Genomic DNA, 13,439 nt, shown 5'->3' on the forward strand with positions numbered 1-13,439 from the left:
ATGCTCCCATGTCCCCTGTGTTTTTAGCTACCATGCAAAGGCTATCATTTAAAAAATCCCTGGCTTGGGAATGAAGGGAGAGAGGGTGATGTGATTTGGTGTTGAGATCCAGCCTGCCTGCCCCACCCCTGGAATGAATAGCCAGGGATCAAATAGATCCGGTGTGGGGAGTGAGTGTTTGTGTGTGTGAGTGCATCAGTGGGTGTGTGTGGGTGGGTGGTTGTGTGTGTGTGTGTTATGTATATGTCTGCATATGTGTGCTTATACGTGTTTTATTTGAGGGAAACCAATACAAATGTACTGTGGTTATGTGTCTCTACTCTCTTCTTATTCTGGTGTCCCATCCATTCTTTTCTTCTGGTGGGCATTTTGTGTGGGCCTGTATTGCAACATATGAACTGATTCTTTGGGGGGGGATAAATCACTTACAGTAACTGCTGGCAATTGCATACACATCAGCTGCCAGGAACACAGAAAAATAAAGTCATATTTTTAACAGGCACAGCAGCAGATGCCTTGAAAAAAAGGGAAGGCCCTTTGATCTGCTGGGATGTTAGAAATCAGCAGCATTATTCACAGTCAGGGTTACGTAACTGCAAGGAGCGGTGAGTGAGCAATGAGTGCATGCCTCTCTCTCTCTCTCTCTGTTATCCCCCTCTATATCGCTCTCTCTCTGCAAAGCAATCTACTGTTTTCACAGGAAATCAAATAATTATATTCAGATCTGTTCTATTCTATACTATTAACTGTTCATTGCAAAACTTTAACTTAGTTTCAGCCATTGGTGAATAATTTTTTAAAAAATAGAAAAAAAGCATATATTCAAATATCTTGGCTTGGAAGGTCTAAAAAAAGTGTGTTTCCATGAAATGAGATCGAAGAGTCAAGGCTGGTTGTAATAGGTCAGAGTTGTCACTGGGCGGGAAATGCAAGGTCAAAGGTCACCAGTGGAAAATCCAGTCAGTTGGCTTGTGAACAATACAGGGCGAGGTAAGGTTTTTCCCCGAAGACAGCAGTTGTTGCAACAGCATGTTGCCTTAATGCCGGGATTCATATTTGAATCCATACTGCATCCCAAATGGCACCCTATTCCCTATATAGTGGACTACTTTTGATCAGGGCCCATAGGGCTCTGGTCAAAAGTAGTGCACTACGTTTAGGACACAAACATTTTTACTTCCTTTGACACAACCCAGACAAAACAAGCAGAGGCCACGACAGCAAGAAGAAAAGAGAGCTGGAGGGCAAACATTTCAACATTTGCTTCATTTTGTGATGTGTGTTTACTGTTGTCGATCCCTTTGAAATTAAGCCAAATGATTGCCCCTCTTAACCTGCTGTTGGATTTAGGAACATGTCTGTTTCCATTTTGTTCTTCAAATGAAAGTCTCTCCCAGTTGAAACATGTCCGTTTCACTTTTATTTGCAAGCCGTCCTCGTGACAAGTAAAAGGCGTGTTGAAAATGAACGTGGATTTGATGCAGGGCCTTGGTGCCACATGGCATGTGTTATAATTGACACCCCGAGGCAGCTAGCTGTATCTTAGAAAAGTATGGGCTATTTCGGGGCCCCGGCAGACAAAGCTGATCTGTCTGGTGTCTGTGTGTGTTTGTGTGCTTGTGGTTGTGTGTAAACCTTCTCTGAGTGTACATATCTGGAGTATGTGTGTTCCTGTACACTGTGTGTGTGTGCGAGCATGTATGTCCTACTGCTCTGCATGTGTGCGTGTCAGTCCTCTGTGTGTGTGTGTCCTCTATGTGTCTATGTGTGTGTGTTTCCTCTATGTGTCTATGTGTGTGTGTGTGTGTATATGTCTGTCTGTCTGTCTAAGTAAGGAGTGGTGAGGCAGGGCTAATATGGAGGTGTGAGTAAACTGTTAGAGACAGGCATTCCGGGGCTATAGCTAGCTGCTGCACCAAAGACTGCACAGCGAGCTGCAGACGCCCTGAGGCATGGCTGTGGAGAGAGAGAGAGTGGTGACACAATCAATGACACATCGATGTCCTGGAATGATGCCAAGATCACACTGCAGTCAGCAGCTGCTGCTACTCTATTTCCTGTTTTGCGCCCTCCCGGTTGAAGTTTCCCCCTAGGTACAGGTCTAGGATCAGCTTCCACTCCCCAACCCTATCCTTAACCATTACAGGGGGAAATGCAACACTGACCCAAGATCAGCATTTATGGGCAACTGCTCCAGGCGAAAAAGACCCATGCTCTTTTGCTTTGCTTTTGTCTGGCTTACAGGGGACACTGAAGCTTCTAGCTTTTATCTTATCGACACACTATCAGCTGATTCCAATATGGCTGCAAACACTGAGTAATGTCTATCCGTGGTTTGCTTTTTCTCCGCTTTCTTCTCCCTTTCTCTTGTTTAAATCAGTTTTAGCTGTCGCCTTCATTTTTCCTCCCTCGTCTCTTGCTTTCTTTTATCGCTCTCTCTCTCTCCCTTCATCTCTGTTCTCACAACTTGCTCCAGTTTTGTGATTGGATGGCGTTCCAACATCTGAGAGAAAAACATTCTGAGGCGTGGAGGCTGTGTCGTTTTTCATGTGGGGGAGAAAAAAAAAGAGAATTTCACAGCCTCGATTCACTGCAATATCAGCGAGAGAGAGGGAGAAAAAGAGTCAGAGAGAGAGAGAGAAAGGGAGGGGGAGAGAGGGAGAGGATTTTGCAATGATTTCATCCATCATGTGAATCGTGGCCAACAAAGGATCCTGGCACCCCTTGACATCACTGTCTAAAAATAGACGTCGCCGTGGCAGCGCTGCAGGGCATTAATCATGCAGTAGAAGACGAAGAACAAGAGGTAGTGGAGGAATGAGCCCTCCCAGCTCCCGCTTCCATCTTAATTAGGTTCCTCCAGCACCAGAGAAGAAGAGAAGCGGATAAACGTTGGAAGCCACATATTAAAGGATCCAAATGATCCAATCGTCAAGAGATGGACGCTTCTTGGCACTGATGGTGGCGCAAAATGGCTTCCTCTCAACTCTCCTGTTGGCGAGAGCTCGTGTTTAGAGCATCACGTTATCCCATTTGATAAGAGAAACAGAAAAGCTATGATACCGTCTGGGGCTGATACGGAACTATGACCCTCAAGACGAGGTCATGGAGAGATAGGTGGCTTTGCACTTTGCCCTAATCTGTTTCTCAACCAATCACTAGATATTAGGTTAATGAACCTTACAATGTCGTATTGCTTATACTGTTACAAGTTTGAAAACAGAGGACATTTCATTCTGGTCGTTACGATTCAAGGTCCTCAATGCACTTCTGTGACGTTCATCTTTGTCCCCTGGAACCTAATAGGTGACACACTGCTGGAATCAGAGTAGGAATAACCACACCACTGATATGAACTGCATGACTCCAATGAAAATAGCCCAATCTATAAATCCCTGTTTTCCAGTCTTTTTTTAAAAGAGGAGAGAAAAAAATAAGAGAAACTGTGTCCTTGTTTTCCGAAGTGGTGACCTGATTTCGCCCAGCCTGTCTGGCAGTGGTGACCATTATCCCAGCGCTCTTATCAGCTGACTGGATCAGATGGACAGGGATGAGGGAATCTCTTCCACACCATCCCGCCATGGCCGGGATACACAGGTCATAGGTAATCTGGATTTGTTGTGTTGTCCGTCCCTCTTTCTGGCTAAACCACTTGTTACTATAGGTCTTACACAACGATTCTGGATCGTAGCCGATTCATAATGCTGCTCCGACCATATGCCACCTACTCATCCCAGGGCAGCCAAAGTAGTATCACTCCAAATGCTATGATTGCAGTCACATTAATTTCACTGAGTACATCATGTAAGAACGGATGAATCACGTGGCATAAAGGGTTGGACGATTGACAAAATCTGCTTCACTGAATACTGAACCACATACAGAATGGAACTGTCTCTACTTTCTATGTACTGAGGAGGTTAATAGAACCCTCTCACGTGTGTGTTCCACAATGTACTGACCTCGCACAATAAACAAATACGAGAACATCCTTTGTCTCTGCAACTATCCATTCCACTCACACTCATCATCCCTAGTGTACATTGCCCAACGTTGAACGTTGTAATTTCATAGATAACATTTGTATTCCTTTACTTTGCCAACTTGCATGGACAAAGGTTAATAGTTTCCAATAGAAATAATCCGGAATAGAAATAAGTCCAATGGCCAGAGAGCTTTCTCTGCCCCTTCAATAATGTGGCAGATTTAGACCACAGAAAAACCAAAATAGGCCCCTCCCCCCCCCAAAAAAAACTGTATACTCACAAACAACTATTAAAATCACTGAATCATTGGCTCAAACTAAAAAAAAGGCAGGGTGGATTTCAAAGGCCTACTTTGGTTTGACAACAAAAGGTTGTGCAACACTCGTCAAAACGCCAACAAGGCTGTAACACATTTACCAAAGGAGGTTCGGGGGAGGAAGTGGGCTCTCCTTTCTTAAAGGGGACGAGCCATCCGTGTGCCATGCTGTGTAGGGATATTTAACTACAAAGCAATTCATTTCACAGATCTGAGTGAGATAATACATGCCCCCCCCCCATCAGGAGCAAAACCCATGTAGCGTCAAAGCCGCTCTATATTTAAAGCTTTTTCAAAGCCGAACACAACATAGAGGAACAGGAAGGATGTGAAATATCTACTTTAAAGCATCAGAATCTCAGAGATCACACTCCTTGGGGCTGGGATCCCCATTTCAAAGTTGCCCGAGAGCAGAAGATGGAGACACGGCTTAGCTGAAAAAGTCTCTTGGACGAGACTTCACACTCCATCTAAATCCGAGCACCCTCTTTCTTGAAGCAGTATAAGACAAGACGGCCCTCATCGTCCCTTTAGAAGACGACTAATCAAAGTGGTGATTTGAAAAGCAGAACATCAAGGCCAACATGAAAGCATCCACAAATTAAGAATTTATAGACGTTGAGGAAAAAAACTTGGCTCTGAAATATATTTTTTTAAACATATTGAAAATCATCTCGCAATTTGATTAAATTGTCCCGCTGAAAATATATTTCAATAGAAACTGTAAAAAGTGGTTTCGAATGCTTATTTAGGTTTTTGTTTCATTTCTTATGTGAGTCCAAATCTCACGTAAATTGGTAACATCAGATACTAGGCATCTAACTGTTGATAGTCACCTTAATAAAACATTTGGACAATAAAAGTCTGTTCCAGACCAGTCTGCTTCTCCGACATCATTGTCTTGCCTTACAAGTCAATGACATATGAGCTATAGCAGAATCAATCTGGTACTTCAATAAAACAAGGTCAAGAACTGAAGAAGGCCGATATTGTGAACTCGGTTCAGTTTACCCTTCCTCCTAACCATTGTGAACACTCGCCCAGTAAGCGATTCAAAATGTTCCTGCATCAGTTATGTCATAAATGCCCAATATGGGCCCCACTTAGCGGGTAGCTATTCCCTCCGCATGCAGATTGACGTGGCATATCCACATTGCCTGGTGTTTACTTTTGCCAGAGAGCGGCAACTAGGCAACGGGGCCCACTTTCACGATACACACAAGGTTCACTCTCTGTGTGTCGATCGCTATATTTGGGCTGTCCATAAAGCATATTTTCCAGATAAAGGCTTTGGGAGAGTCAACAGAACACGGGTTCCTTTCTTGGTGTTGGCTGCTGGGTGATTAATGGCGGCAGAACCTTGCCTGTTTTCTGTCTAATTATAGTGAGAGCAGCTGCTGGATTTGACCCTCCCCTCTTTCCCTCTCATCTCCCCCACTCCCCAGCGTTCCCCCACACACCTTTCACATTCTCTTTATTATTTTTATTTTTTTACTGGGACAGCAAAGGACCCTGGAATGTGAGCACTGGTATTTTGCCCCCCCTCCAACCCCCACCCACCCCCCGCCCCTTTACACCATATAACACACCCGGCAAAGCACAGTGGCCCCCACAGGATTTCCAAAAGCCCCAGGCGAGATCTTTTAAATCGCTGACGTGGCAGGCGGAGGCCCAGACCATTGTGCATGTGCAACATGTTCAGCCACGACCGGCAGCCATTTGTCATGCGGGGCTGTTGGGTGACCTTTTGAACAGAGTTTGGATTTAGACAACCTCCAGATGAGCCTATGCTATTCTAGTTAGCCTAGGCAGTCGTTTTGACACAGCTATCACTTCTAAAATGCACACGGCAAACACAACCTTAAAAAACCTTGGGGCCTTACAAACAAACATGGAAATGTTCGTGGCACTTGTTGTTAGCGATTCGTTACGTAGTCATGAGGAGATGGTAGAAGCAGCATAGTAAGGGTTATATCCTTCCTGTTTGGCCCTGTCCGGGGGTGTCCTCCTAAGGTTGAACAGACAGAACGTTGGCCGTCCGACACATCCGTCCTTTCATACAAGCCCTGACATTTCCGGTCTAAAAATACAGGGTGAATGTTTTAGGGGAGTTTGTGGGAGACGCTCATATGACCTCCAGAGACAAGCATTGACATGGCAATGGTTAAAAATAAGTTACTATAAAAGTGTTAAAAGGGAGGATAGAGTATGCTGCTCTGTTTGGAATTGCTCCAGATTAACTAGGCCTAATACATGGAATGATGAACACCCTCAAAGTTATTTTGAAATAGTTTTGTGGAATAGCTTTGGCTTTTAGTTTGATATTACATTTGTGTCATTCAAAACCAAATCGTGGATGTAAAATACATGCAGTTATATTTCTCCAAAACAGCCACTGTTCCCTAGGTTTCATTCAATTGAATGTGGGCCATAATAAATGTAGATGTATTTTCTTTATGTTGTTATTCAATCATTCCCTCAGGATCTATGTTGAAAGCTGTGTGGTACAAATCAAACATTTTAGGCTTCTGAGGCTATTTTAATACAGAGGTAGGTAACATTCGTTCATCAAACCTGTATTGGAAAGTTCACTTGTTGCAAACTCCACATGGCCAACCTTGTGTGCACGCTCCTTGTGTTTATTATCATACGGTCTTCCAACTTCATCTACCGTTTCCTTCACATGAACCGTCATGTATTTTGGAGTCAGGAAGAGTAGAGAAGGCAGATTTGTATTTTATTTGTACCTTTTTTTAACTAGGGGGGGAGAGAGAGAGAGAGGGGCGGGAAAAAAAGGCTTAAATTCTTTCTGAGTGTGCCCCGTAATTTGGGCAAACCTATTAATCTCGGATGACTGGCTGCTTTTTCGCCCTCGGGTGTCGAGTTTCGGTGGCAGATGAAAAGGAATGAGCTGGCTCGGCTGGAATTCGAAGCAGAGCTGAGCGCCAGCCAGCGTTGCAGATGAGCTGGCATCAATGTAACAGAAAGCCCAGGTCAGGTACAAACCATCTGCTCCCCTCCCTAGACATCCAACTAACCAACGTTGATCCGCACAAAATGGAACCTGACAAATCGGCTGCGGCCAAGTCTATGTAGGTCTACTGTGAAATAGCTACAGTGCACATTGGGTGAATCATTGCATCAGTCATTTTATTACATGAGCCTAAAGGGCTTGCCACAACATTGGGCGGAAAGAGAGAATGTACAAAATAAGTGCAAATAATGTTTTGGAATGTAAACCTACTCATTATCGGTGAATGAAGGGTTTCCGTTTACTGACCAATACAATGTTATTCTACAAAAACAGTGGGCTAATGTTTGATTTATGTTGAATTTGCTAAGTCTCTTAAAAATGACATGAATTGAAAGTAGAGCTGCAACGTGGGGGCTTGTAAGGCTACATCTAGGCCCATCTCCTTCCAAAACAGAGCTTGCTAGCATGTAGTCTATAAAACCCAGAAATGAGTTTACCTGTGGTTCATTCAGCCATCCCTATGGAGAAAGAATATGGTTTTGGGATAAACGCAGAAAATAAAGGGCTGAGGTTAGCACAGGCTTAAGAGATCTTATACATTTAGTTTTATGAGATATCAGTCATTTAACTTGACCTTTATGATAGAAAATGTATAACATACATGCCTCAAAAATGACAAAGTGAAGTTAGCTGATTAAGATCATCCCATAGAACAAAACATAGAAGATCTCCTAAACCCGTGTTTACCACAAACCTTACTTATCGGCGTTTATCCCAAAACTCCATTCCTTTCCCCAATGGCTCTGTCCAACAAACCATGGCAGAGTTAGTGCTTATAAAAGGATGGCATTACTATTGCTCTCTATACCAACCTTGGACCGTGTTGTCATCAAACTGGGTCAGTAAAGGGTTAAGTCTGGATTTGGCCACTCCCCTGAATGTTGGGTGAATGCAAGGCGAGGCTCAGGCGCAGAAAAACACAAGCCTCCCATTCATCTCGTCACCGTGTGATCAACCTTGAACAGTGGAAGGCGTGTTATTGCACCGGAGGTCCCGAGCAGGCAGCAGCAGAGACGAGAGGGAGGGGAGGCGGGGCGGGGGTGACTCAGGAATTCCACTGAGGCGTACACATGACCAAGCATCTCTTTTATGCCCTCTTTTGTAGAGGATGATATTCTTGAGGACTACAATGCAGCCATTGACTCAACGGTGTTCTGATGGCGAATCATGTCAAACGCCCATGTGTGTTTTGTTCATGTGTGCACTGTAGCCTATAGAGAGGATGACTGTATATTCATTGTCAGATAGTTGCCAACAAACAATTAATCCAGAGGGGAAATGAAGAAAAATAGGCATCTACAAATAATGCATTGTTTGTCGTTTATGCCGTTGGGTTACTAGGGAGATATCTAGGTTCTCGCCGAATTAAATATGTATGCAGTCAGCATAGGCTATCTCCAAAACGGGTTTACCTGGCTGGAATAGAAGAATCCCTCTCACACAGTGCACACTACATGTTTGCTTTTACAGTAGCCTTGACGAATGTATTCAAACTATTTCTCTGAGGCCAAAAAATATAAATCACATTCATACTTCTTGACAAGCATGCAGCGTTGAGTTAGGTGGAAAAAGCCAATGGAGCCAATCAAAGTACTGAGCTCACAAGTAGTCACACGATACAATCATTCAGGACTTCACATCTTCACTGTTTGGTTTGTGTTAGGGTGTGGATGCAATGTGTCAATGGCAATGCCCCTGGGGGCAAAGTGACAAGAGAAGAGATTTGAAAGAGACTTAACTGAATATTGTGTAGATCTTATTGATCTACATGACTTCTGTATATTTTAGCTCCATTGCTGGCCTAACTACCTTTGAGCATGAAACGAAACAACTCGCACAAATTAAAAACTGACTTACCAAGAGATGTATATTAGAGGCTGTTTCAATTGTGCGGAATCACTCAACTCAACATCCCCAATAAACAGTGATGTGGAATAACCTTAGTGAACTGATTAAATTAACATTTAAGTCAATTTGGGTTAACTGTACCTGAACTTATAGCATGAGAAACTAAGAATACTTTTGTCTTCACCAGCAATAAGAGACATGCAGTAGATTTTACTAACTTAGTGGTCATTATGAACAATGGACTCAGTTGCTTAAAGCAAAGCAATCACGAATATTAAAACCATCTGAGGAATTCTTTATGCTGGCATATTCAACTGTATGTTTACTGCTGTATGGAAAACCTCCTCACTTCTCCCCCCCCCCACACACACACATCTCCCTGGGTCCCATTTTGTTCTTGTCAAAGGTATTGCATCACTGCCCATGAGTGATTCATAATTGGGACATGACTCTCTCTCTCCCTATAGCTTCACTCATTACTGATTGCAGGGAAATAAGCAAACCGGACACTAGTTATTATTACAAGGTCAGAAATTGTATTTGGCAAGTTTTTTTTAAACAAGTGCATACAAGTACAGCTAGAAGCAATTCAGTTTGCCAAGTGCTCGTAGAGTCATATTAGTTAGTCACATTCTATGTTTAACAGGGACTGCCACCAGAACTAAAAAGTACATCGATAGGACGTTGAAAAAAAGAGGGAAGAGGAAAGTAGTCTGTTATGATGAGTACATACCTTTATCTTCAAAAAAAATATAGAAACACAATGTATTGAAAAACAAAATAATCAAAAAAAATTATACAGCCATGTTTAAGAAGTATACAACTTCCCTTGTGTCCAATATGTACATGTCCATCAGTTTCTCTTGGATGGTATGCATGGTACGAGGATTTATATTCATTTGTAATGGTGTACATGTTGGTTGTTTGTTTGTTGTGGTAGTTAAAAAAAAAAAAAAGAAAAAAAAAGAAGCTGGTAAAAATCAAGGGTCTCTCTCCTTTTTTACTTTCACGTCCCCTGCCAAGATGGTGGCTATTTCACCCTGCATGAAGGCCCATGGTACGTTGGAGCCCACCAGTGGGCATTTCTCCCCGCTGGGGCAGTACACCTCTCCCGTGGCCCCCTGCTGTTTGATACTCTCCCGAGAGCAAGGGAAGCAGAACTTGTGTGAGGGCACCGATGGGCACTGGACAAAGTGCGTGTCCTCCAGCCTCTCGTGGCACAGTGTGCAGCACAGTGGCACGCTGCCCGGCACCGACGAGTCTGGAATGCTCTGCGGCAGCGCCCCGTGAGGGTCCATGCCCTGCGAGTGGGCCGTGGCCACCACCTCCCTCTGGGTCAGCCGCCGCTGGCCTGCAGAGGACGGGGACAGTGGGCTCCCGCTGTTGCGCCGACCCGCTGCCGTGGTGGAGTGCACCTGGTTGGCGTCCTTGGGCGAGCCAGTGTTGCCGGCATTGTCGGCAGCGAGGATGAGTGCTGCCATGGGCGACTGGCCGTTCTGTGCCGTGGCCGCCTCCGGAGGGGTGGTGCGACTGTGGGGGGAGATGGTGGAGGGTGGAGCGGCAGAGAAGCCTGGCAGGGAGGCCGGGGGCATCTTGAGGACCTCTGAGGGAGACGGCAACCACGGCTGGCCCTCGCCGCCGTTCATCTTGGGGGCGGAGCCCTCGCCATCCGGCTCAGGGGAGGCTTTCCTCTTCATGCTCCGTGGGTGCTTCCCTCGGTCTGTTGGAAAGGGGGGGGGGGGGGGGGGGGGGGAGTTAAGGGTTAACCAACACTCCAACCACCACAGCAGCAGCAAATGTGCATGCACAGTAAATGAATGAAAATAAAACTGAGGAATTTATGTTGTTTAATATGTAAACCAAAACGTGCAGAGGAAAAACAAGTGGTATATGTTGTTGGGGATCAGACTAGAGGAAATGTAAACATGCATAAACAAACATTCAGCTGAAAACCCACGTCAACACAGTGGCAAAGTAGCTGACTAAGAACACTGCTAGTTCCTTGTTTTAGTATTCTAAATTAATGCATTCATGTGTGAAAAAATCCACAGTCCTACCTGGTTTTGAAGAAGTTGCACTTGACTCATATCCCATAACGCGCTGCATCGCCGCATGGTCTTTCTTGAACCTGCTGTCGAATGTGTGGAGAGCCATCAAATCCCTCACTGTTTTGCCTTTGCCCATCCACTCCTCCGCCCGCTTGTGGCTCTCCGACATGTCCGACATGCTATCCGGTCTATGCTTGTCTTTCATATCCTCCCCGCGCTTGCCGTGGTCGCCTTGACCAGGAACATTCAATGCGCCCGGCATACCCATTTGAGCGGGCCGACCATTGAGTGCGTGTACTGGACCCATGTTTCCGTTTACTAAAGGCACCAAATTGGGAGGAACCGTGCTAGTCCTGCGAGGGTTGGGGCTCTGGCGGTTCAGCTCCGGCGGGTCGTCGGGTTTTGGAAATCCATTTGGCACAGGGATGCCGTTAACTTGCCTCCCCGGTTGGTACTCCGGTCCCAACCTTGGCGGTCGGTCAGAGAGGGGATAGCGATCCAGAGGCTGAGGCGGACGCGAGCCGGGGTCTCCAGCCGAATGGTTGTGGGACTGAATTTCCTTCCCCGAGTGCTGAGGTTTGCCTGGCCCGGGAGATCTCCCGTCCTGGAAGCCATGAGCCCTCTTCAGCTGTCGGGCAGTCTCAATTACAAACTCAATCCGGTCGGCTCCCTCGTAATTGACACATCCCCTGCAAACAGGTTCGGTAAAATCCCAGATCATCGCCCATGGCATGCGGGGCAAATCACACAAATAACACGACTGCCTCCTCGAAGCAGCTACAGCCGCGGACGACATAGTTTTCGAAAAAGTGGATACCAAATTCTCCAAATCTCCCTGGGATTCTTTTTATTCTGTAGAAAAAAAAGGAATCGCGAATAATTGTGTATTTTCCCTCTAGCCAAACAGCCTTAAAACAGCCAAGTTACATTGAGAAGTTCATTGCAGTTGTGTACTTTACTACGGCGCGCCTCAATCTATCTCGCACTACAACTCACAGCTCAAGCTCAATGTAGAGCGGTGACGTCACCGACGACACACCACAAGTGCTTCCAGCAGCTCCAATTCTATTTACTTGATTCTTAGACAGCCCCTCCAGCTCATGCTCACCTTTTTTCTCTCTTTATCTGTAGGCCCTACCACTTGTGCAATTAGTTAAACTGCCTGCAAGCCCTGAAGATAAACTGGTTGGACGCAGTTGAGCCCTGCTGCTAAAATGATTTATTTCACGTCAAGGTTAATTGTATCAAAACTGTTGATGATAGGCTTCTGCTTACTGAGAATCGACATCCAAAGAATTCAAAGCAACATCTACAATTATTGCGGCTCCTAAATTGTCTCACGAATGTATAATGCCTTTGCATGCAACTCAACAAGTGGCGTTACCTATCTTGCTCCTTTAGGTAGCTAGGCTATGCATGCTCTCCCGGACTGGCACTAGAGCCCTATTTAGCAAATCCTCATTCCAGTCACACTGCCAGCGCAACGTCACGAGGCGGATAGCTTTCACCCAACCATACAATTCGACTCTGTTACCATGGCAGATTTGACCCTCCTCCCTTCGTCCTTTTAAAACGGGATAGCCTCTTTCCAATTCATAGTTTACGAGTTCAGCTTTGCACACTCGGGACTTGTTTAGACAATTGTTTTCATAATGCAACTATTCTAATTTAACGTCAATGTTTTATCATTTTACAAGTAGCCGCGATTAACTGTTTAGGCTACTTTGTCAATCGCTTGCTACATGCGCCCCCTATTCTATGCAACAATATCACATGAGGTAGTTGGTACATTGTTGCAGTCATACTGTGGCGCGTGCCTGCAACGTCGTTGCAATTCGACATGAGGATATAGCCCCTAACCACAGTTTGATAGCGACGTCTAAATATTGGACAAAGTTCAGCATGACTAACGTACACCAATCAACCCCTCGTGATTCAGTAAACTCGACATCTCACAGCCTGTCTGACTGGCGAACACGGAAACCCCCAGATCAAAGTCACAAACCCGAGACAACGTTTGCACTTTTCAATTACTGCGCCCTCGATTCTTAATAAGTCTGGGGGCTATTCGTGTGGATAGTTCGTTTACTTTGATAATAATTTCGCATAGCCTGAATGTCACTCCGGTCTGGTCTTGTTAGACTGTGAGAAAGGTCTACAAAATAGCCTCAGGCCTACTAAAAAATATGTTATTGCACGAACTGTGT

At 45.1% G+C, this 13,439-nt stretch overlaps 1 protein-coding gene across 1 annotated transcript; it reads right to left on the reverse strand.

The window, feature by feature from the left end:
* Positions 1–9,697: 9,697 nt before the first annotated feature.
* On the reverse strand, positions 9,698–12,894 carry LOC115103922 (interferon regulatory factor 2-binding protein 2-B-like). The gene is made up of 2 exons (XM_029624983.2): positions 11,242–12,894; positions 9,698–10,904 (listed from the first exon to the last, which is right to left on the reverse strand). Exons 1-2 carry the CDS (start codon positions 12,026–12,028, stop codon positions 10,165–10,167), a joined length of 1,527 nt encoding a protein of 508 aa, XP_029480843.1. The 5' UTR covers positions 12,029–12,894; the 3' UTR covers positions 9,698–10,164.
* Positions 12,895–13,439: the final 545 nt, after the last annotated feature.

This window comes from Oncorhynchus nerka, linkage group LG21 (genome assembly GCF_034236695.1).
Source record: "Oncorhynchus nerka isolate Pitt River linkage group LG21, Oner_Uvic_2.0, whole genome shotgun sequence".
Taxonomy (NCBI): Eukaryota; Metazoa; Chordata; class Actinopteri; order Salmoniformes; family Salmonidae; genus Oncorhynchus; species Oncorhynchus nerka.

What these genes read in the sequence shown, in the direction of transcription:
- LOC115103922 (XM_029624983.2), bottom strand. Translation starts at nt 12,028, where the DNA reads ATGTCGTCCGCGGCTGTAGCTGCTTCGAGGAGGCAGTCGTGTTATTTG. An exon ending in TGCAACTTCTTCAAAACCAG is followed by an intron (nt 10,905 to 11,241) that starts GTAGGACTGTGG and finishes CCTTTCCAACAG; the next exon opens with ACCGAGGGAAGCACCCACGG.